Genomic DNA, 24,123 nt, shown 5'->3' with positions numbered 1-24,123 from the left:
TAAAAAAAAAGAAATTGTTTTAAAATTTGACATCCCTGCCAATAGTGTGTCAACTGTTCTGAAAAATCCTGTTTCAATTCTCAAACTGTTTTAGGAAACGGGACCCAGTTGGAAGCATGCGAAACTGAAGATGAAGCAGTTTTTAAGTGGATGAAGTTGGTTTGTGACCAAAACATGCCGATATCAGTGCTATTAATAAAAGAAAAGGCTATGGAGTGCACATCTTTTCTGGGGGCACAAAACAATCCAAGCCAGTTCTGGTTGGCTGAACAAATTTAAAGAGAGTCATGGCTTACTCGAAAAAGTTATTTCTGATGAAAGTGGAGTTGCAATCAAAGACTATACCCATTGGAAAGAAACAGTTTTGAAAAAATTTATGGAGGACTATGAGTCCAAAGACATATTCAACATTGATGAAACATGTCTATTTTTTAAATGTTTGCCAAACAAGACACTGACTTTTAAAGGTGATAAATGTTTAGGTGATAAAAATAGTAAGAGAATTACACTCTTGGTTGCAAATATGGCTGGTAATGAAAAACTGAAGCTTTTGGTAACAGGCAAAAGTAAATAACCCCGATGTTTCAAAAGAGTAAAGTCATTAGAGTTGGAATACAACTACAACAAAAAACCTTGAATGACAAGCTAAATTTTTGAGCAGATGATTTTCGAGAGAAATATGAGGAAAGAAAACAAAAATAGTGTTGAATGTCGACAACTGCCTTGCCCACCTCCGCTCGGTAATTTCGAAACTTAGAAGTGTGAAGCTTGTTTTCTTCTTTCTGAATAATTTGTCTTAACTGCAGACAATGGCCCAAGGCATTATCAAGAATTTGAAAATGCACTACCGAAAGTGCATATTGAAAAAAATTATACTGAGAATAGAAACCAACCAACCTATAGATTCTGTTATAGATTTGTGGATGTGCATACAGAGTTTGCAAAAGCGTGGAGTCAAGATGTGACGGAAACAACTAAGAATTGCTTTACAAAAGCAGGTTTTGCTAAAATACTAATTAACAGAGATGAGTGGTATGAACTACTAGAAGACATTGAGAAATCTTAGGAAGAGTTCCAAGCGAGGTTTGATCAGTGGAGAAACTGTTCTTGACAAATTTTTAGGAGTTGATAATGATGTCATAGTAGCTGAATATCCGAGTGAAGGCAACATTTTGGAGCGTATTTAAAGAACTAGTGACAATATTGATGATGAGTTGGATGAAAATGAGGGCATTATTAAACCTTCCAAACAAACGTTGGCAGCATTTGAAACTTTGAATAGAGGCCTTCAGTGGAAAGAAAATGTAACAGAAAATATATCTGAGTGGTTAAACTTTAAACAAATGTGAACATTTTTATGAACAATGTAAAGCAAAATACAGCGTACAAAAAAAAATAACCAAATATTTTACAAAATAATTCTTAAAAGTGTACTAATAAATTGTGGGCATCATGTAAGTAGTCATTTCTTAATATGTATGCATTAATAAATTGTTTTAAAATGCTAGAATATTTATTCGTTCCCACTTCTTTCCCATTTTTTACTATATTTCTGAATTTACAGTATTTTTTGTTGTTGAAAAGGTGTTATTTCTTTATAATGAATTTTTTCAAGGGAACGATCAATTTCATTATATAGAGGTCTGACTGTAATTCACAAAAGAATGCCTCAATACTGGTATATTTATAGTTTTGTAATATGATAAGTTATGAAAATTAATAATAAATAACAGGAATATTTAAAATTAATGTTCATAAGGTTACTACAAATAATTTGACTATAGTCTCACAAAACCATCATCAAATCCAGTATGAACAATACATAAACTGTATTCTAGCCCTAGATTTCTCAATTTACATCTTACAGAAAAACAATACATTTGAATTTTAAATGAATATTTTATTTCTGCTTTACTTGTTTATTACTTAATTTATTTAAATACATTACAATTGTTATAGTAAAGATTAATTTGGTTAGATTAAAAAATTCCACTGCTGAATGAATGAATAGATTTCTGTAAACTTTCAAAAAAATAACATAGTGAGAATAAAATAAACAGTGAAAACCAGTTCAGTAGTTTGTACTGACTATTTAACTAACTGTCAGAACCAAACTGAAATGCTGTTTTGCAAGGACTGAATGAAAATGATGACCATAAATATATACAGGGTACAGAGAAACTCCACCGACAAACTTGAACAGGTGATAGAGGGGACCAAACGGAACATTTTTTGTCGAGTAAACATAGTTCGTAAATAAGTCGTTACAGCAGTAAAAGCTATTAAAGGGTTGTAAAAATCAGAACGACACATTCAGTATTTAAATGTCGTTTAATACATACAAATCATTTGCTGTTGCACACAAAGTGGAAAAAAACAATCCATAACACAGTGCTCAAACATATGACTATGATCAACATTAACGTATGCATGCGTTGAGAGGTCTTCAGAGTGGTGCATATCTGCCGCTAATAGCATAAACGTGTAACGTCATGTTACGATCAGTACGGGTACAGACATGGAGCATTTCACTGTTGCAGAAATGGCGGATATCCATTTAATGTACGGTGCAGCAAATGGAAACGGAAGAGAGGCTCGCAGGATTTATCAAAAACGCTTCCCAGTCAGAAGGTTACCTCACCACACATTTGCTGCAATACACCAAAGATTGTGGGACAGTGGCTCGTCAGTGTGAATATGCATGATACTGGATGTCGATGCACTGCTAGGACACCCCTGTTTGAGGAACAGATTTTGCAGATCTTCGCTAATACTCCTTCTACCAGCATAAGAGCTGTTGCACACCAATTGGGTGTGCAGCATCGTTTGGTGTGGGATGTGGTGCACGAAGCCAGACTACTCCTTTCCGATGCCAGAAAGTGCATGCACTAGAACCTGCTGACTTTGCCCACCGTGTCGAGTTCTCCCACTGGTTTTTACAGGAAACTAGCTTGCAGCCTGATTTTGCCGCTTTACTCTGATAAGGCATGTTTCACCCAAGAGGGATTGTTCAACAACCGCAACAGTCATGTGTGGGCAGAGAATAATTTGCATGCAATGTTTGAACATGGCTACCAACACAGGTTTAGTGTCAATGTATGAGCTGCCATTGTGGGAAACGTTTTAGTTGGACCATACATGTTGACTAGACGTTTAGATGGACGACTATTTGCATTTTCTAGAGCAAACACTTCCAGAGTTGTTGGAGGATGTTCCTCTGATTGTCCAAGCACAAATGTGGTTCCAACATGATGGCACACCACCACATTTTGACAAACGTGTACGCACACACTTACATGGGCCTTGAATGGGTTCAGCACGCTGAATTCTGATGGGATCCTTCCACTTGTTCAGATTACGAACCTAAGGGGGCATAAATTCAAATTAAGAAAGGACAGATGTAGAATAGATGTGTGGAAATTTGCCTTTAGCCAGCGGGTGGTTAATTGCTGGAACAAACTTCCATCTGTCGTTGTGGAAGTTGATAGGTTGAATAAATTTAAGGAGGAACTGGACAGGCATTTGGAGGGAATGGTGTGATTTTTTTTTTTGGCTGATGCTGCATAAGCTCATACACTTGCTTTCTTGCATCACATGCCACTACTACTACTACATACTACCTTTCCAGACAGGTGGATTGGTTGAGGTAGACCTGTAGCCTGGCCAGCAAGGTCACTTGATCTGACTTGTTTGGACTTTTTTTTTTTTTTTGGAGGAAAGATGAAGACTTGTGTATGAAACGCCAGTTGACACAGTGGAGGAACTTATAGCACGGATTGTTGCAGCAAGTGCAGAGATACAAGACAATCCTAGGAACTTCCAGCGCCTACAACATTCAATGATGCATCGGTGTGAGTTATGCATTGAACATCATGGCCACCAGTTTGAGCACTCTTATGAATTGTTTTTTTCTATTTTGTGTGCAACAGCAAATGATTTGTATGCATTAAATGACATTAAATTACTGAATGTGTTGTTCTGATTTTTACAACCCTTTAATAGCTTCTGCTGCTATAATGATTCATTTACGACCTACGTTTACTTGATAAAAAATGTTTCTTTTGGTACTATCTATCGCCTGTTCAAGTTTGTCGGTAGAGTTTCTCTGCACCCTGTATATATCAGTCTGAAGCATTGGTACAAACATCAAAACAAGATATGGAATTGGCTTCCTAATGGAATGAAAAAAAATATACTTTCTAAAAATAAAATTCAAAAAATGTGCACTAGCAAAGACTAAATTTTTGGTATTTTAAAACTGAAATAGACTAATATTTATGAAGTAGAATATCTGAATTCCATTCTGTTCATTCTTGGAAATAACACCTCTTGTACTTGTCACCTGACAAACATTGTTCATAATTCAAGCAAAAAGATAGAAACCATAAGCTTGCTCTTTCACTACCATAAAAATCTATTGATAGTGAACAATTTAAACTGAAGAATACTTTTGAATAAAAAAAAATAAAAACTTTTTCCCAGTAAGAAATGGACCATGAAATGTTTAAAACCTGATACATTCAAAGAAAAGAATAATCACAAAACTAAATCAATTGTTAGTTGAGCTGAAGATTTCTAACATCTTTTTCAAGAGAAATTTAAGAGAATTAACTTAAGGCAGTTTAATAAACTAAGCAAGTATACAAGGGCACAAATCAGAGAAAACATGGAAATATACTGTTCAATATACTAAAACAAAACCACATTTCAGATCGCATGCTGGCAAATTACCTAACTGCAGCTTTAGAGTAAATAAAAAAAATCAGCATATTAGTAGGAAGGTTTCTTTATTTTTAAAACATAATACATACATATATTTCAAAAACATAGCACAAACATGACTAAAGTCTGGAAGTACAAGTTAACTTTTCATAAAAGCATAACAGACATTTCCTGAAATCTCAGGAAACAAGAAAAGTTGTTGAGTTATGCATACGTTCACTATGACTAGGAATATAATCTCCAGTTAATATACTGTACTTGGTATCATAAGTTTTCCAACACAAACAAAATTTAGAATGGCTAATACTGTTAACACAATGAACTGCAATACAGTACTGTGATGCAGTAACAAAGGAACAGGATGCAAAAAATAATTTTGATATCGTATACAGCCACTCCCCAACTTACGTAAGGGTTGCGTTCCACGGAACTCTACAGAAGTTGAATTTTATGCGTCGGAATTTCCCTAAATGCTTAAGCAGCACTCACAACTATGCTCGCTGAATTTGATTGAAGCAAAAATGGAAATGTTCGATGAACATGTAAATAGAATTATTTATATCTCACACAAAAGAAAAATTACAAAAAACTCAGCCATTTTGGTTACCATTTCTCCATCGATTCAACTCTGATTCCACATAAGCTAATTGGCCTTTTAGCCTTCCCACTTTATCTTTTTCCTTTTCATATCTTCTCTTCCACTCCTCTGCTGTTAGTTCTTCATTCACAACTACACTATTTTTAATAGTTTTGGCTCTGGAAAATGTAATGTGATGAAAATTACAGATAAGTGAATATAATAAGTAAAGATACTGGTGATGTTTAACTAAATATACTACATCTTAATAAGGCCATACTATCTAAAAATTATATAAAAATAAATTAGTATAAAAAGTAATTCAAAAGCAACATCACAACTTAATAAGGCTATAACTTTGTGCATTTTTTGAACTTAATGAAACATACCAAGCGTTAAATGAAAGCCATGGTCTTGATAAGCCGAGAATTAGGGTTGAATTTGAAAGTGTCTGCAATTCTGCCCAGACACGATAGGAGGGAGTATATGATGAGAGCCTTGTCGATCAATTCGGCCCTGGAAAGATTGTGCAAGGCTCAAGGGGTAGAATTTTTTTCAGCCTGGACTGTACTTGTTAACAGGAGAGATTGCTTCTACAGGGATGGGATACACTTAAATAGAAAGGGTGCAAGAATATTTGCTGATGCTATCGAGGCAGTGTTAGGTGGGTCGGAAAACTGCTAGCTTAGGGGGAGACAAAGACCAATAGATTGACAGTAGCCACTGGCAGAGGTGAAAGAGATTCTTGCACTGCTTCTATTAGAATGAGCAGAAGCCTGAAAAACAAGATGCATGGTATTTCAGAGACTGCTGGGAGCCATTGCGGTACAAGTAAACACATGGGTTGTGTTAGGGTAGCTAAGAATAGAAACAGGTGCAGGTATACTTGCGTGTACACCAATGCTAGGAGTTTAGTAAATAAATTTGATGAATTTGAGGTATTGCTCAAAACATCGAAGGCAGATATTGTTGGGATATCAGAGACGTAGTGTCACACAGATATAAGGGATACAGAACTGCAATTTGGGGAGTACAACGTCTACAGAAAGGATAGACAGGATAGGAAGGGGGGAGGGGTTATGCTATTAGTTAAGAAACACATAAAAACCAAGGAAGTGAAGCCAGTCGACATCGCTGGACAGTGCAGTGTTGAGTCAGTTTGGTGTGACATAAACATTGGGAGATCAAAATTGAGAGTAGGAGTGTGCTATAGGCCTAATGACTCTGATGAGTATAATAAGGAACTGTACAGGGAAATAGAGTGGGCCAGTAAATCAGAGAGTCTTATAATGGGAGATTTTAATTTCCCAGATATTGACTGGAATTTGGGGGCTGGTTACTCACACACTAGCAGGGTTTTTGTGGATTTATTGGATGATTGTTTGCTACATCAGCATGTTCGGGAGGCAACTAGAGGGAGTAATACTCTTGATTTGATTATCAGCAGTGATTCTTCATGCATTAAGAATCTGCAGATAAATGAACCACTAGGTGGCAGTGATCACAGTGTGCTGAAGTGGGATTTACTCAAAGAGGTAACTACCATTAGGGGTAAAGGGAAGGGTTATTGCTTCCGTAAAGGCGACTACGATGGACTGAGACAGTATTTAAAAATTCTATACAGTGGGACCAACTGATGATGTTACCAACAGCAAATTCAAAATGGGAAGCATTCAAAGAACTTATCTTGGAAGCTACTAGGCTTTACATACCAACTAAGAAATATTGTTCAAGGTTTAGGCCAAAATGGATGTCAGATGAACTAATGAGGCATATGGCAGAGAAGAAAAATGCATAGGATACTTACAAATTAACACATGACACAGAAGCCTATGATAGATACAAGTTGATATGCAACCAAGTTACAAAGGAGGTTAGGCAGGCGAAGGCAGATTACGAGAAATCCTTGGCAAGGGATGCAAAGAAAAACAGCAAAGAGTTCTTTACTTATGTAAACTCTAGAAGGAAGGGGATGAATCAGATTGGTCCACTTGATATTGATGGGTCAACTGTTGATGATCCTGCTCAGGCAGCTAACAAACTAAATGAATATTTTGCATCGACATTCACACGTGAGGAGCTATTCAGCGAGGGGAATGCCAGCGGTGTATTCAACTCTAGCAGTAAGCTACAGAATCTTGAAATAACTGGGAGTAAAGTGGAGAAGAAACTGTTGAAGATAAACACAAGAAAGGCACCCGGGGTGGATGGGATCTATCCAGTTATATTAAAGGAGGCAGCAAAGGAAGTAAGCAAACCCTTAGCCATAATTATGAGAGCTTCCTTGGACACAGGGGAGGTACCCATAGACTGGAAATGTGCAAATGTGACCCCAATTCACAAAGGAGGATCAAAGGCTGACACAAGTAATTATAGATCTGTGAGCTTAACTTCTGTTCCAGGAAAATTAATGGAGGCACTGGTTAAAGAAGCACTGCAGGATCATTTAGACAAGACTTCAGTTATAGCTCAGACACAGCATGGTTTTGTTAAGGAGAAGTCTTGCCTGACCAACTTGATTGGATACTATGATGCAGTCACAAAAGAACTGGATGCAGGGAATAACTTTGATATTATATACTTGTATCTTAGAAAGGCTTTTGATACTGTTGCACATGGAAGACTGCTACACAAATTGGAGCAGTGTGACATTGGAGGCAAATTGCTGCTATGGATAAAGGGGTGGTTGAGGGGGAGAAGACAGAGAGTGGTAATCAATGGACACTGCTCATCGTGGACTGATGTTATTAGTGGAGTCCCTCAGGGCTCAGTGTTGGGTCCATTATTGTTTTCTGTATTTATAAATGATATTGATGATGGTATATCGGGCTTAATGTTCAAGTTTGCAGACGATACAAAGTCTTGTCTGACCAATCTAATTAGATAACTGTGATGCACTAACAAAGGAACTGGATGCAAAAAACAATTTTGATATCATATACAGCCACTCCCTGACTTAAGTAAGGGTTGCGTTCTGCGGAACTCTACGTAAGATGAATTTTATGTAAGTCAGAATTTCCCTAAATGCTTATGCAGCACTCGCAACTATGCTCGTTGAATCTGATTGAAGCAAAAAAGAAATGTTTGACGAATGTGTAAATAGAATTATTCATTCAATTTTTTTATCTCAAGCTCAAGAATAATTACAAAAGTGTGCTTAGAAATATACAATAAAAAGATTAAGTGCCAGTAACAAACACCTCAGGGGCACTCACTTCTGAATCTGGTTTTCCATCCATATTATTCATCTCTGATGTAGCACCTGAATGCTGTTTTGTGATCATTGTTGATCCTTTAACATCTTCTTTTATACACATACTGTCCTTTAAAATAATATACACTGTTGAAGCAGCAAGACCTAATTCTCGTGCAATAGATGACAAACTTCGTCCTGCTTCATCCTCTTAATCATTTTCATCTTCATTTCTAAATCAATTTTGTTTCATTTCCTAGCACTACCACCCCTTGTACTTTCCATTGGTCGCTTCCCCTTCATCATTGTAATAAGTAAATAGGAATGAAGAGAAGATTTTGAACATTTGTTTTTTATATGAGTGAAGATTTCAGTGAAAGGGAAACACATTTCACCATAATAACGTAAAAACCTACACAATTCCTTATTGCATTTGCAATAGGTATTATTGCAAATGCAATAAGATCAAGTTTACTACCCGTTTATAATAGGTTGCACTAACATTGTTTTATAGTCGTGACCTCCAGAAATGTACTTTAGAAAAATATCACAATAGTATTCAAAATTGATTCTTATAACAGACCATATGATAGTGATGAAAGTGTAGTGCATTCTCTGGCCGGACCACACAGCCCTTGCTCTCAGCCAATAGTAGCATTTGTAACATGTTGGCTACGTGTTTTGTTTTTGCATCCTTTAGTTAAAAGTGATTTTTCTGTTGGGCTTATAGGACAAACTTATATAAAACTAATACAATTTCCATTATAAAAATTACCTTTTTGAGAGATAAATAGTTTAGTTACATAATGAAAATTTCAACTTTCAAGGTCTTGAAACGAATTACCACAAGGGAAAAAAAAAAAAAAAGTGTTATTGGGTTCAACATAAAGATATTTTCACAATTCTGTACCTCTGTTCATTCCTATGGAATGCAAAATAGGTTTCCATTTTTTTTTTTTTAAGTTTGCACGAAGTCAGCAAAAACTTAGGTAAAGTCAAATTTATATAAGTTGAGCATTACATAAGTCAGGAAGTGCCTGTACTTGGATTTCAGGAAGGCTTTTAATAATTTTTAATAAAAGATTGCTCTTAGACTTACTATTAAGAGCAAGTTACTGCTATGGCTAAAAGGATGGCTGAGCGAGAAGACAGAGAATGATTATCAATGGGTGCTGCTCTGAAGGTTGGCAGGGCAGTTAATCACAGTAACAAGATCCAGAAAAATTAAGCCAATGGGCTGAGAAATGGCAGTGGAAGGTTAATATTGACAAATGCAAGCTACAGCATATAGGTGGCAGTATTCCAAGATTAACATACTAACTGTGTGGTATTACACTCAGCATAGTGGAAAATTAAAAAAAAAGACCTGGGAGTAATTGTGCAGTAAGATATCAAGTTTTCTGAGCAATGCAGACAGGCTGACAGGAAAGTTCATAGGATTTTGTCAGTGATATATACAGGAATTTTTCAGCAGGGATAAGGAGGTAATTATCCTATTTCAAAAGACAGCGGTTAGGACACATCTTGAGTATGGCATACAGGTCTCAAAACTTCAGGTAAAGAAGGATGTAGATCTGCTGGAATGGGCACAGAGAGGAACAACCAGACTGGTGAAGAGAACATAAGGGTGCACTTACCAAGAAAGGCTTCAATTTTGCAAATTGCAGCATCTGGAGGGTGGCTGCCAGTGCAGCTCATGGGGTTTTGCCAATGATATATAGGAACTTTGCTAGCAAGGATAAGGTGATTATCCCTTAACATAAGGCTATGGCTAGGCTGCATCTTCAGTACTATATACAGGAGCATTGTAAATACTCCATGTATGAAGTATATTTGCATTTGCCAATATTAAATTTCAATTTTAAAACCTCAGTTTACACCATTTAAGAGTGGTCTATGCTGATAGACCACCTGCCTAATCTGTCTAGATCTTGTTGCAGTAGCATAGCTGATTACTAAGATTAACTACCCTGCCATCCTCTGTATTGGCTGCAACTTAGACATTAAGCTTGATGTGCCTTTATCAATATCATTAATAAGATTTGCCTTCAGCCAGCAGGTGGTTGATAGTTTAAACAAACTTCCATCTGTTATTGTGGAAGTGGGTAGTTTGAATAAATTCAAGGAAGAACTAATTAAATTATTAGAGGGGTGGACAAATGATGCAGAAGGTGGGTTTTTTTTTTTTTTTTTTTGCTGATGCTTTATAAGCTTTCTTTCTTGCAAAATATGCTACTACTAATAATAACAAATACAGAAAACAACAATGGGCCACGCATTGAACCCTGGGAGACTTTGCCAATAACTGTAGTCTGAAAACAGCAGTGTCCACCAATAACCGCTCTGTCTCTTGATATATTTATTCATAACAGACTAATCTTTCTCACATTGACTTCCTATACCAAGATAAATTTATAAATATCTACTCTTGTAAAGGAGAATGTTTCATGCTCCTATTGAAAACGATAAACAGTGAGTGTATTCTGTCTTCTCAAAAGTAAATTGTTTTCCTAATTTTGGTATGTAATATTCCAATATATTAAATTTAAATATTTTTAAACCTATAGGTCTAATTTTATCCATGTGCATGTGATTCACTGATCTGAGCATTACAGGATAAATATTTGTATTGGTCTGCGGAATAAAACACAGACCAGTTAGTTTAACTTCTGTTCCAGTTAAAATAACAGTGTCACTGGTTAAAGATGCATTGTAGGATCATCTAGACAAGACTGCAGCAATAATTCAGACACAGCATGGGTTTGTTAAGGGAAAGTCTAGTCTAACAAATTTGATTGGATATTATGATGTGGTTACAAAGGAACTGGATGCAAAAAATAATTTTGATATCATATACTTGGATTTCAGGAAAGCTTTTAACACTGTTGCACATGGTAGACTACTGTATAAATTGGAGAGGAATGGTATTAAGGATAAGTTGCTACAATGGATAAAAGGATGGTTGAGTGGGAGAAGACAGAGGGTAGTAATCAATGGGCGCTGCTCTTCGTGGACTAATGTTATTAGTGGAGTCCCACAGAGTTCAGTGTTGGGTCCACTGTTTTGTATATTTATCAATGATATTGATGAAGGTATATCAGGCTTAGTGTCGAAGTTTTCAGATGATACAAAGGTTGGCAGAGTTGTTAATGACAGTAATGGCAGTGTGCTACTGCAACAGGATCTAGAAAATTTGGGCAGATAGGCTGAGAAGTGGCAACTGAAGTTTAACATTGACAAATGCAAAGTACTGCATATGGGTAGAAGTAACCCCAGAGGAACATACCAACTGTGTGATACTACACTTAGAAAATGGAAGTTACACTTAGAAAGATGGAAGTTATACTACACTTAGAAAGTGGTAGAAAATGAAAAAGACCTGGAAGTAATTGTGCAGTCAGATATGAAGTTTTCTGAGCAATGCAGACGGGCTACATTGCAGGTCATGGGGTTTTGTCAATGATATCAGGAATTTTGCTAGCAGGGAAAAGGAGGTGATTGTCCCTCTGTATAAGGCAATGGTCAAGCCATGCCTTGAGTACTGCATGCTTGACCATGCAGTGCTCAAGGCTTAGAGTAGTCCTCTAAGTCTGGAAGCCTCATTTTAGGAAGGATGTTAGTTATTTGGTTTTTTTTTTTTTTTTAGGAGTATTAGGAACTAAGGCCATATTGCTCCTGGATATGCGGTTGTCATTCCCTGACCTTTCCGCATCTTCCGTATTTGGTGGTGACAGGCTAGAACCCCGGTCTAATCAAGAAGCGTGTACTACGCACTGCTGCTCCTTCCCACCTGGCTACAGAGGTGCCTTAGGAAGGATGTAGATTTGCTTGAGCATGTATAGAGAAGGGCAACAAGATTGGTGAGGGGAATGAAGGGATCCTCTTACCAAGAGAGGCTTAAGTTCTGCAAATTGCAGCAGCTGGAGACTAGGCATATGCGAGGTGATCTGATTGAGGTGTATAAGGCCTTCAATGGGTTGAGCACGCTGAATTCTGATGGGATTCTTCCACTTGATCAGATTACGAATCTAAGGGGACATAAATTCAAATTGAGGAAAGATAGCTGTAGAATAGATGTGTGGAAAGGTGCCTTTAGCCAGCGGGTAGTTAATTGCTGGAACAAACTTCCATCTGTCGTTGTGGAAGTTGGAAGGTTAAATAAATTGAAGGAGGAACTGGACAAACATTTAGAGGGAATGGTTGTGTGAATTTTTTTTTTTTTTTTTGGCTGAGGCACATAAGCTCATACACTTGCTTTCTTGCATCACATGCCATGATTACTATTATTATCATTCTAAAAGAGAAAAATATAAAATTTCTTGAAAATCCATTCAGTGGGAATCAAGTTATTACACGAAGACCGACAAATAATAATGGCCAGATTTCTGTTGGTCTGACTGAAATTTGGGATGGCTCAACAAATTTTTAAAAGGCCCAAATATAAAATTTCATGAAAATCCATCCAATAGGAGCCATTTTATTAACATGCTGATGGACAGAAAGATGAATATGAAGACAACAGGCACATAACATCATTTAACATTAAAAAAATTAACATTACTGATAATGGAAGAAGGGAAAAAAAAAAAAAAAAATATATATATATATATATATATATATTCATAAAATGCAAAACATGAAACTAACAATCACTTCCATTTTCCAGATAGGATACTGTTAGAGTGAGAAATTTAACTTACATTTGCACTCATATTAATGTGCTTTGTCAAACAGAATACCAGACAATCCCAACCATACAGAAAACACTCTTGATCGGTATCTCACAAACAACCCTTCCAAGTACTTGGTCGCAGTGAGTAGTCCTCTAAGCACCTTAGATCACAACTTGGTGATGGGCTCTTCTCCGAGTGGGTCTTTCTCTCGTGGCCATTCTCAGCCTCATGTTGTTTGGCATTATAAAAATGCAAAATTGGATGACCTGCGAGATTTCTATTGTCCTTTTCCTTGGGTTGGATTACTGTTTTAAATCTTCTGATGTCAATGTTTGCTCATATCACGTAGTGAAATTATTCTTGTAGGGATGAAATCCTTTATTCCACCTTAAAATCTCATCCTTTATCTAAAACTTGGTTTTCCAATAAATGCTGATTCGTTCAAGATAAGAATGTTGCATATTGCAATTGTATCCAAATCTCCACATTCATATTCTGCCTACACCAAAGCTTGCAACAATTGTAAAGCAGTTATTAATTAATCAGTCCTAACTAGATTTGGAACGAGCTAAGAATAGAAAAATTGCTTTTTGTCCAAATGGTAGCCAAGCATTCTCTTGCCAAAGCTATTGGCTGCAATTTTTGCTCATCTGTACTCCCACCTCTATTAAAACCTAATGGTTCTACTGCCACCTCAGTTAAACATAAAGCTGACCTACTAGCAGCCTACTTTTCTTCTACCTCTTGTATTGATGATCTTGATAAACCAACTCCTACCATTCCCAGCATACTCCATTTAATGCTTTGTACAGTCTCCCATTAAATGGACATCAGAAGAATTTTGAACAATGTTGATGCCAAGAAAGCTCCAGGTCCTCATGATATTTCTTCACTTATTCCCAAAACCTGTGGGTCTGAGCTTACTACAGTAATGTGTTGTCCTTTTTTTTTTTTTTTTTACACTTCCTTATATCTCATTGGTGTTTTTCCTTCTGTTTGCTCATATCCAGTCAGTTCCTAAAAAGGATGACGAATCCCTCTCATCCAATTATCATTCCATTGCACTTTATTCTTTCTACAGTGATGGAGAAATCCATTAACTGCCAATTCCTCAACTATCTAGAAACCTTCCATCTGATCAATAATCACCAAATATGGATTCTATCAGTGTCAATCCACTGGTGATATACTAGCTTATGTTACCCATTTATGGCCAAATTCAATGGAAATGTTTAATGAAACTCAAGCAGTTGCTCTTGACATTTCAAGAATTTTGATCATGTTTAGCATAAAGGTCTTCTAAATAAGCTTCCATCTTATGGATGCCAACTGTTTTTTGTAATTGGGTATCCAGTTTTCTCTCTGAATGATCACTGCAGGTGATAGTAGACAGCTCTGTTTTCTACTTTCTCCACCAATGTTGGTGTTCCCCAAGATTAGTTCTTTCTCACACTCTTTTCCACTTATATATTAATGATCTTCCATTGATTGGAAAGATAACACATTGCTTTCCTCCTTCCAAAACCACAATTTATACAACAATTAAACATAAAACAAAGAGAAACTTTTTTTTTTTTTTTAAGGGTTTTATAGCACATCAGCATCTGAGGCTATAATGCACCAAGTTAAAAAAGGGTATAAAATATAAGAATAAAACAGTATAATTAATTAAAATATTAATATAAAAGAGTATACAATATAAAAGTTATAAAGCATTCTAGATAAAATTATATAAATTAATAAGTTGTAGAAACTTAAAGATATCTGACAAATCGTCATTGTCTGATAAAATATGAGTGTATAAGGCTCAAGACAGATGGGTAAAACACAATGATCATTATTAAAATATGTACGTTCAATTAATATATGGTCTGTTAAAATGGTATCACAATTTCACAATCATCTGTCCTCAGCAGATAGCAACGCGTCAAGTGACAATGTCTTATGCAGAGCCAAAATAGAACAACTTCCTCTTTACATTTCCTGTGCAGACTAGACTGCAAATGTTCAATTACATGCTTAATATCATAAAACTTGTTTGTAGCCTGCCCATGCCAAGATTGTTGCCATTGGGAGATCAGTTTCTTACGTTTTAGTTGCCTGTAGTCTGTATAGGGGACTAGCGGGAAAGAGTTAAAAAGGATCACTGATTTGGCTGCAGTGTCTGCCAAATCATTTTCTAAAATCCCAATTGGCTAGGGATACAGCAGAAACGAACGTCTAATTCAGAATGAGAAAGGAGGTGTAGCAACTGCTGTATCTGGGAGAGGACTGGATGAGGATTAAACCTCATTGATGATAAGGTCTGCAATGAACTGAGAGAATCGGTATGTATAATACAATTTTGGTGGTGGATAGTTTGTATATGATCCAAGGCTAGCTCAACTGTGTGCAGTTCTGCGGTGAATATGTTGCATTCAGAGATCTGCTCAGATATCATAGTGTCTGGGAAGACAGCTGCAGATCCCACACACAGCCACTTCTGAAGTCAGAATGTTCACAGCAGCAGCATGCTGAAAAGAGCTGCAGATAGAGTGCTGTCCTTTTCCTAGTTGTTAAGAGATAAGTTGCGAGGTGGAATACGAGCATTCTAGGGTGGACAAGGTTTCCCTGGTGATGGAACAACATTGTTTAACATAATGCCCAAATCTCTGAGTAACCGTTGGGCACAAATACCGAATGGATGATCAGCAGTCTGGAAAGTGTACAGATTTTCCCAACGTGGCTCAAAAACCAGTGTTCACATGGGGGGTGGTCTGGCAGGGATTTCAATTTTAAAACATACTGTAGAGACAACCACTTCCAATGAAGCAATAATGATGGTTCATTTGCTTTGACATAAAGACTCTGGGCAGAAGATGTTCAAAATACTCCAGTGGTAATATGGATCGCCTGGTGGTGAACATGATCCAGCCTTCGGAGTATGCTGCATCTAGCAGATGCATATACTTGGAACCCGTAATCTAATTTGGAACCCAAGTGCACAATAGAGGCGCAATAAAGTGCATTGGTCAGCACTCCAAGGATTAGAAGGCACTTCATACGTAGTTGATGAATGTGTAGTAGGAAAGTCAACCTTCTATAAACACAAGCCCCAAAAAACTAGTCTCAGGTACTACTCGAATAGCATTCTGCCCAAGTCTCAATTCACGTTCAGGGTGAAGTGGCTTGTGGCAGAAATGTATGCAAATGGTCTTTTGTGGGGAGAATCTGAAGCCACTATTCACTGCCCGTGAGTTCAGGTGATTAATGGCATGTTGCAGTCCTTAATAATCCTCATATTGCAAGATTTAGAAAAGATACTGAAATCATCAACATAGAGGGCAAAGGATGTTCTGTGATGGAATTTACTTTGATGGCAAAAAAGTGTAACACTTAAAACTGATCCTTAGGGTGCTCCAGCCTCTTGGCAAAAGGGCCAAGAGAGGGTAGATCCCACAAAAACTTGGAACGAACAATGGAATAAAAAGTTTTTAATAAAAGTTAGGAGTAACCTCTAAGGCCGATGTTAATAAAGGTCTTTTAAAATTCACAAATATTCATGTTGTTGTGTCACACTTTTCCATAGCAAAGAACAATGACACTAGGTGTCCTCAATTTAAAAAGGATAACAAATGAATGTTTCAAGCTTAATTATAACGTCCAAAGTGGACCTATTCCTTTGGAAACAGCACTACACTTTGGAAAGGAGTCCATTTGCCTCCAAATACCATATGAGGTGGGCGTTTACCATTCTCTCCAGGATTTTGCATAGACAGCTAGTCAGAGTCTGCTCAGATTTTTGGATCTTTTCCTGGTTGGGGAAAAGCAAGCATGATTGCTTTATGCCAAGAATCTGGAAACTGCTCTTCTAGAAAGATTCTATTACACAGAGAACAGTTGGTTCATAGATTTTGCTGACAGATGTTTGATCATATCATAATGGATGAGATCTGGTCCAGCAGCACCTGCCTTGATAAGAGTTGGAGCTGTTTTTAACTCTTCAATGGCAAATGGCCCATTATAAGGAAGAGAATTTTTTGATTTGAAGTTAATTAGCTGCTTTTCATGTTTGTCTTTCAGAACCAGAACTCTGGGGAGTACAAAGATGTTTACAAGATGATAGAAAAGGTCTCCCCAAGAGTGTTGGCTATTGCAGTTGGGTCTGCAATAACGCATCCATTATAAAAAATTCAAAGATCTAGCCTACTAGACTCTGAGGTCTCCAGATCTGGAAGGGTTAACTGTACTACCTGGATATAATCCATGCTACCAAGGGTGTCCATATTGAAATATGTTGATATAAGCAATGAAACCTCAGACTTCAGAAATTCACTAAAATTACAGTAAAATGCATGTCTATATTCTGCATTCATCTGCCTAAAGCACCACTGAAAATTCAGGAGGAACTTTATGAACACCCTGTATTATATATATATATATATATATATATATATATATATATATATATATGAAAACGAAGAAGTGGAAGGAAAAAAAAAAGGAAAAACAGTACGTGTACCTGAATGCGCAAAGCAGCAAAACAGGATACATGTATATAAATGTCATCAATAAAAGTAAAATAAAATAAAAATAAAAATAGATGGAGAAGTTATTAAACACAAAATGCCGAGCCTAGTTGAAGAAAAAAGAATGTTAAGAACCTATATAAAAAAATTAAGTAGAATTAAATCTGAATTAATGCCGAATTAACAGGCCAAAATTTTTTTAATCTTTAAATTTTTTTAAAAAAATTTAATTTTTTAATTTTTTAAAATTTTTTTTTAATTTTTAAAAAAATAATTTTTATATCCATTTCATTTCTATAGCGTCTCCATCAGCATGAGTTTGCATAGAAACACAGTGTTTGGTACATGATCAGGTGTAGCCCCCTGATGAAATACCTGATCTATGTACCAATTTTTAATTTTTTAATTTTATTTTATAATTTTAATCTCTATTACCCTCCCCTCTTTTTCTTTCAGCTTTTGTACATATGATTGGCCTGTTAATTCGGCATTAATTCAGATTTAATTCTACTTAATTTTTTTATATAGGTTCTTAACATTCTTTTTCTCTTTTTTCTTCAACTAGGCTCGGCATTTTGTGTTTAATAACTTCTCCATCTATATTTATTTTTATTTTATTTTACTTTTATTGATGACACATATATATATATATATATATATATATATATATATTAGTTCTAATAAACATGTTGAACATTTTATGCGGTAAAAACTGTTCCACTAAATTCAATTGGCAGCTCAAGCTAATCAACCTTCATTATTGTGAGCTCAAAACAAAATTCAAACCTTTATAAGTGCCTCCTGCATTACAAATATCCAGTTTATGCCAGAAGGCAGCAATTTGTGCAAGTTTTTTTGGGAAGTAAACAGGCTTTATCATTAATGAGGTTAAAAAAAAAAAAAAAAAAATATCAGTGTGCTGTATCCAATTTATGAAAATCAGATGAAACAACTGTACAATTAACAACACCAAGTATCACACCCAATACTTAATAATAATAATACTACTTGATTAACTGTAATTATAAAACAAAGTCAAACCATGCTAACCTCCTGCCAAATTCTAATGTGGATTTTGTTTCAGATTCATTGAAAGAGGCCGGAGAACAGCAGATAATAATTGTAGTGCGAGAATTACCTCCCAAACTTTCTTGCAAAATACGTGTCAGTTTACTATCTCGGTAAGGAATGTGACTTTTCTGAAAGGAGAAAAATTTTTTAGCATAATGCTATTTCCAAATTAATTATAAACTTAAAACTGATTTAAAAGAATTGTAAGTAACACTATGTAAGCATTGTATAACTACACTATATGACCAAAAATATTCAGATCCCTCCAATAATATTGCATATTGTGCCAAAAGCCCCCCCCCATACACATATCGTCAAGGCACAGATATAAATCTCATAGGCCTGCCTGTGCAGCAGCAACACTATATAAGGCAGCATGGGTCACAGATCATATTTTGCACACTTTTAATGTAGATTGAAAGTTAGATGATATATCTAGCTTTTCTGTCTGACAAATACATTTGATCTGAGCATTCCAAAATCCATTATGAAAGATATTATTCAAAGTTAGAAGGCTGTAAGCGATGGCTTAATGAATAGGCTTGGATAGCCTTAAGTGTATGACTAACCATGAAAACTGTAGTTCATGTTTCATATGTCATATGCAAGAAACAACATCATAGGTCAGATCCAAGAGGCCACAGAAATATCAACCATCCATAGGGGGCTGGACAGTCTTGAATTCAATGATAGGGCACTACATGTAAGCCCTCATCATTATAAAGCAGCATTTAAAGTGGAATCATTCCCAATGTTTGTGGACTCTAAAACAAAATATTTCAATCCAATGGACATGTTTGAGTGTGGAGACTGTTCAGAGAGTAACCACTGGAGTGTAAATTCCTGAACTTGAAGTTTGATAAAGACAGTCCGTACAGTGTGGACTTTGTGGTAGAACCTGAAACCATTAAGTATATTGTCTTCTTCGACACTTTGGGCAATACACACTATCTACACCACTGCAGTGCTACCAAAATGAGCTCTGTCAAAGTCAGCAAGATAATGTTCCATGTAAACAGAAAGGATTATACAGAACTGATTTGCAGAAAATGTTGAAAAGTTGTACTGGCCAAAATCAGAACTGGAAATCAACCCTTGTAAACACCTGTGAGATCAACTGGAGCAGTGCATAAGGCTGTGGCCAAAACAGCCTTCTTCCAAATCAGTTCTACTGGCAGTTGCTTTGCAGGAAGAAGAAAGACAAATTTCAGCCAAACTTATCAGATGCTGACAAAAATATGCTCAAGAGGCTGATCATACAGGTCAAATGTGGCCCTACAATGTATTAATAATTTCTGAATTTAAAGCCTTTTTGAAATTACTTACATGTCCAAGTATTTTTTGCCCAAAAATTTATGGAAATAAATCTGACTCAAGTTTAAAGTTTTATAAATAAATTACAACAATAATAATTTTGAATGATTTAAAAAAAACAGCTTTTCAAATGGCAGTATGCACTCACACTAACTGACAGTATTTTATTTATTTATTTTTTTTGTTATATCCAGGAAACAACTCTGTTAATGAATGTGTTCTTTTAATAAGGTTATGAAACATTACTAATTATAAACTAATTATAACTATAGCATTATTCTATTTAAAATGTCATGAATCAATTCATAACATTTTACATATTATAAAGACTAAACACAATAATAAAATTTGATCACTTTTAATCATCTTATATATACTGAGCTATGTTCCAACTGAATACAGAACTGTAAAGGAAAACACTGATGACAGTATCATTCTTTATATTTATATTAAATATAAAGAAAATGAGGAAACCAAGTTAAAATGAAAGAAACTTGGCATTTGAAATATAAGATCCAGCACTCAAAGGGATCAGATATTTTTGAAAGATAAGGCAGAACACAACAAAATTAGAGTTTGCTTGCTTGCAGAAATCACACAAAATATTAAAAAGCAATAAATGTCTCTGAAAGATAAAAGAGGTGCATTGTTATCTAACAGAACTAATGATATCAGAAAAAGCAGTACTAAAAACTTAGTTGTAAGTTTAGACTTAGATTCCTTTGGGTTGATTTCCAATACATTTCGAAGTTGGTAACTACAGGTCAGTTAGCCTGACTATAGTGGTAGAAAAATATCTTAGAAACAATTAAGGATGCATTCCAGGGACATTTAGATAGATATGGCATTCTGAATAGTGTACAACATTGTTTTGTTAACAGAAAATCATGTTAACTAAATTAGTAAGCTATTTTGACAGTTACTCATGAGTTGGATATAGAGAACAATTTCAACATAGTTTATTTGGATTTTAGCAAGCCATAGGCATTTGACTCCCAAGGGAGATTATTGTATAAGCTGGAAAATATTGGGATTACTGAAAAAAAAATTCTAAGATAGATTGCTGGCTGACTGTGGGCAGAAGGCTGTTGTAGTAGTAGTAATAGAGGCACGTGATGCAAGAAAGCAAGCATATGAGCTTACGTAGCATCAGCCAAAAAAAAAAAAAAAAACCCATTTTCACACATTCCCATTAAACGTTTGTCCAGTTCCTCCTTGAATTTATTTAAACTATCAACTTCCACAATGATGGAAGATTGTTCCTGAAACTTGCTGGCTAAAGGCAAATTTCCACACATCTATTCTACATCTGTCCTTCCTCAATTTAAATTTATGCCCCCTTAGGTTCATAATCTGAACAAGTGGAATGTATTGCTACCCATATGCAGTACTTTGGAAGAATCCTATCAGAATTCAGCATGCTCAACCCATTCAAGGCCTTATATACCTCAATCAGATCACCTTGCAGGTGCCTAGTCTCCAGCTGCTGCAATTTGCAGAACTTAAGCCTCTCCTGGTAAGAGGATCCCTCCATTCCCCTCACCAATCTTGTTGCCCTTCTCTGTACATGCTCAAGCAAATCTACATCCTTCCAAAAATGAGGCCTCCAGACCTGTACGCAGTACTCAAGGCATGGCCTGACCATTGCCTTATACAGAGGGACAATCACCTCCTTTTCCCTGTTAGCAAAATTCCTCTATATAACATTGAAAATACCCCATGACTTGCTCTGGCAGCCTGTCTGCATTGCTATGAACACTTCATATCTGACTGTTCAATATTCCCAGGTCTTTTTCATTTTCTACCACCCTAAGTGTAGTACCAGACAGTTGGTACATTTCTCTGGGATTATTGCTACCCATATGCAGTACTTTGCATTTGTCAATGTTAAACTTCAGTTGCCACTTCTCAGCCCATCTGGCCAAATTTTCTAGATCCTGTTGCAGTAGCACACTGCCATTACTGTCATTAACAACCCTACCAACCTTAGTATCATCTGCAAATGACATTAAGCCTGATGTACCTTCATCAATATCACTGATAAACATACAAAACAGTGGACCCAACACCGAACCCTGTGGGACTCCACTAATAACATTAGTCCACGAAGAGCAGCCCCCATTGATTACCACCCTCTGTCTTCTCCTACTTAACCACCCTTTTATCCATTGTAGCAACTTACCCTTAATACCATTCTGCTCCAATTTGTACAATAGTCTTTCATGCGCAACAGTGTCAAAAGCTTTCCTGAAATCCAAATATATGATATCAAAATTATTTTTTGCATCCAGTTCCTTTGTAACCACATCATAATATCCTATCAAATTTGTCAGACAAGACTTTCCCTTAACAAACCCATGCTGTGTCTGAATTATTGCTGCAGTCTTGTCTAGATGATCCTGCAATGCATCTTTAACCAGCGACTCCATTATTTTACCCGGAACAGAAGTTAAACTAACTGTTCTGTAATTACTCGTGTCACCCTTTGATCCCCCTTTGTGAATTGGGGATACATTTGCACATCTCCAATCCGTGGGGACCTCCCCTGTATCCAAGGATGTGCTCATAATTATGGCTAAGGGTTTGCTTAGTTGCCTTGCAGCCTCCTTTAATATAACTGGATAGATCCCATCCACTCCAGGTGCTTTTCTTATGTTTAACTTCAACAATTTCTCCTCCACTTTGCTTTCAGTTATTACAAAATCATTAAGTATCCTGCTACAATTTGATAACCTTCTGCCATTTTCAAACCTTAATAATTCCTCATGTGTGAATGTAGATGCAAAATACTCATTCAGTTTGTTTGCTATCTGAGCAGGATCATCAACAGTTGAACCATCGATGTCAAGTGAACCAATCAGATTCATCCCCTTCCTTTTAGAGTTTATAAAAGTAAAGAAATCCTTGCTGTTTTTCTTAGCATCTTTTGCCAAGGATTTCTCGTAATCTGCCTTCGCCTGCCTAACCTCCTTTGTGACCTGATTACAGACTAGCCTATATCTTCTATAGGCTTCTGAGTCGCTTGATAATTTATATGTATCCCATGCATTTTTCTTCTCTGTTATGAGTCTCATTAGTTCATTAGATAACTATTTTGGCCTAAACCTTGAACAATATTTCTTAATAGGTATGAAACTTTTAGTAGCATCCACGATTAATTCCTTGAATGCTTCCCACTTAGAATTTACTGTTGGTAGCATCGTCAGTTGATCCAATTCTTTTAGCCAGCAAGTCACTGATCACCGGAACAGGTTGCCTTCAGAGGTTGTTGAGGCTGACAGTTTGAATAAATTCAAAGGTCAACTGGATACTTATCTATGTGACAAGAGAAGTAAATAATTTGTATTTTCTTATCTACTCTGTTTTTTTTTGTTGTTGTTTTGTTTCCTGCCCAATGCAGCAAAACCCTGTAGCTTCCTTGCATTGTATGGATATTACTATTATTACAGAAGAATATATCTGGGATTTTGTTAATGTGTGACATGAGCAGTGGTAAAACTACTGCACAAAGTGACCAATAAAGAGAGTCTAGTTAAAATTAGGTTAAAAGCCTGCTATGATATGCAATGCACTGTTGAAAAAAAAGCAATGTAAACAACAGTGGTCTCCGACAGTTTTTAAATTCTGTACAGTGGGATAAAGTGACGATGTTACCAACAGTAAATTCTAAGTGGGAAGCATTCAAGGAATTAATCGTGGAAGCTACTAAAAGTTTCATACCTATTAAGAAATATTGTTCAAGGTTTAGGCCTAAATGGTTATCTAATGAACTAATGAAACTCGTAATAGAGAAGAAAAATGCATGGGATGCATATAAATTATCAAGCGACTCAGAAGCCTATGGCAGATATAAGCTAGTCTGTAATCAGGTGACAAAGGAGGTTAGGCAAGCGAAGGCAGATTACGAGAAATCCTTGGCAAAAGATGCTAAGAAAAACAGCAAGGATTTCTTTACTTATATAAACTCTAAAAGGAAGGGGATGAATCTGATTGGTCCACTTGACATCGATGGTTCAACTGTTGATGATCCTGCTCAGATAGCAAACGAACTGAATGAGTATTTTG

At 36.1% G+C, this 24,123-nt stretch overlaps 1 protein-coding gene across 3 annotated transcripts in view; it reads right to left on the bottom strand.

Annotated features, from left to right (window-relative positions):
• LOC150090678 (kinesin heavy chain-like) overlaps positions 1 to 24,123 on the bottom strand; it is a 400,102-nt gene that overhangs the window by 199,097 nt on the left and 176,882 nt on the right. For all 3 annotated transcript variants that reach the window (XM_090372178.1, XM_090372181.1, XM_090372188.1), the window contains exons 10-11: positions 18,724 to 18,872; positions 5,330 to 5,478 (exon numbers count right to left, since the gene is read on the bottom strand). In XM_090372178.1, coding sequence (XP_090228304.1) covers positions 5,330 to 5,478; positions 18,724 to 18,872 — 298 coding nt within the window. The remainder of the gene's footprint in view (positions 1 to 5,329; positions 5,479 to 18,723; positions 18,873 to 24,123) is intronic.

This window comes from Mastigoproctus giganteus, chromosome 1 (assembly GCF_048544385.1).
Source record: "Mastigoproctus giganteus isolate SK-2022 chromosome 1, ASM4854438v1, whole genome shotgun sequence".
Lineage (NCBI taxonomy): Eukaryota > Metazoa > Arthropoda > Arachnida > Uropygi > Thelyphonidae > Mastigoproctus > Mastigoproctus giganteus.
Note: the sequence above shows the minus strand (reverse complement) of the source record. Positions and strands in the feature narration are given on the sequence as shown.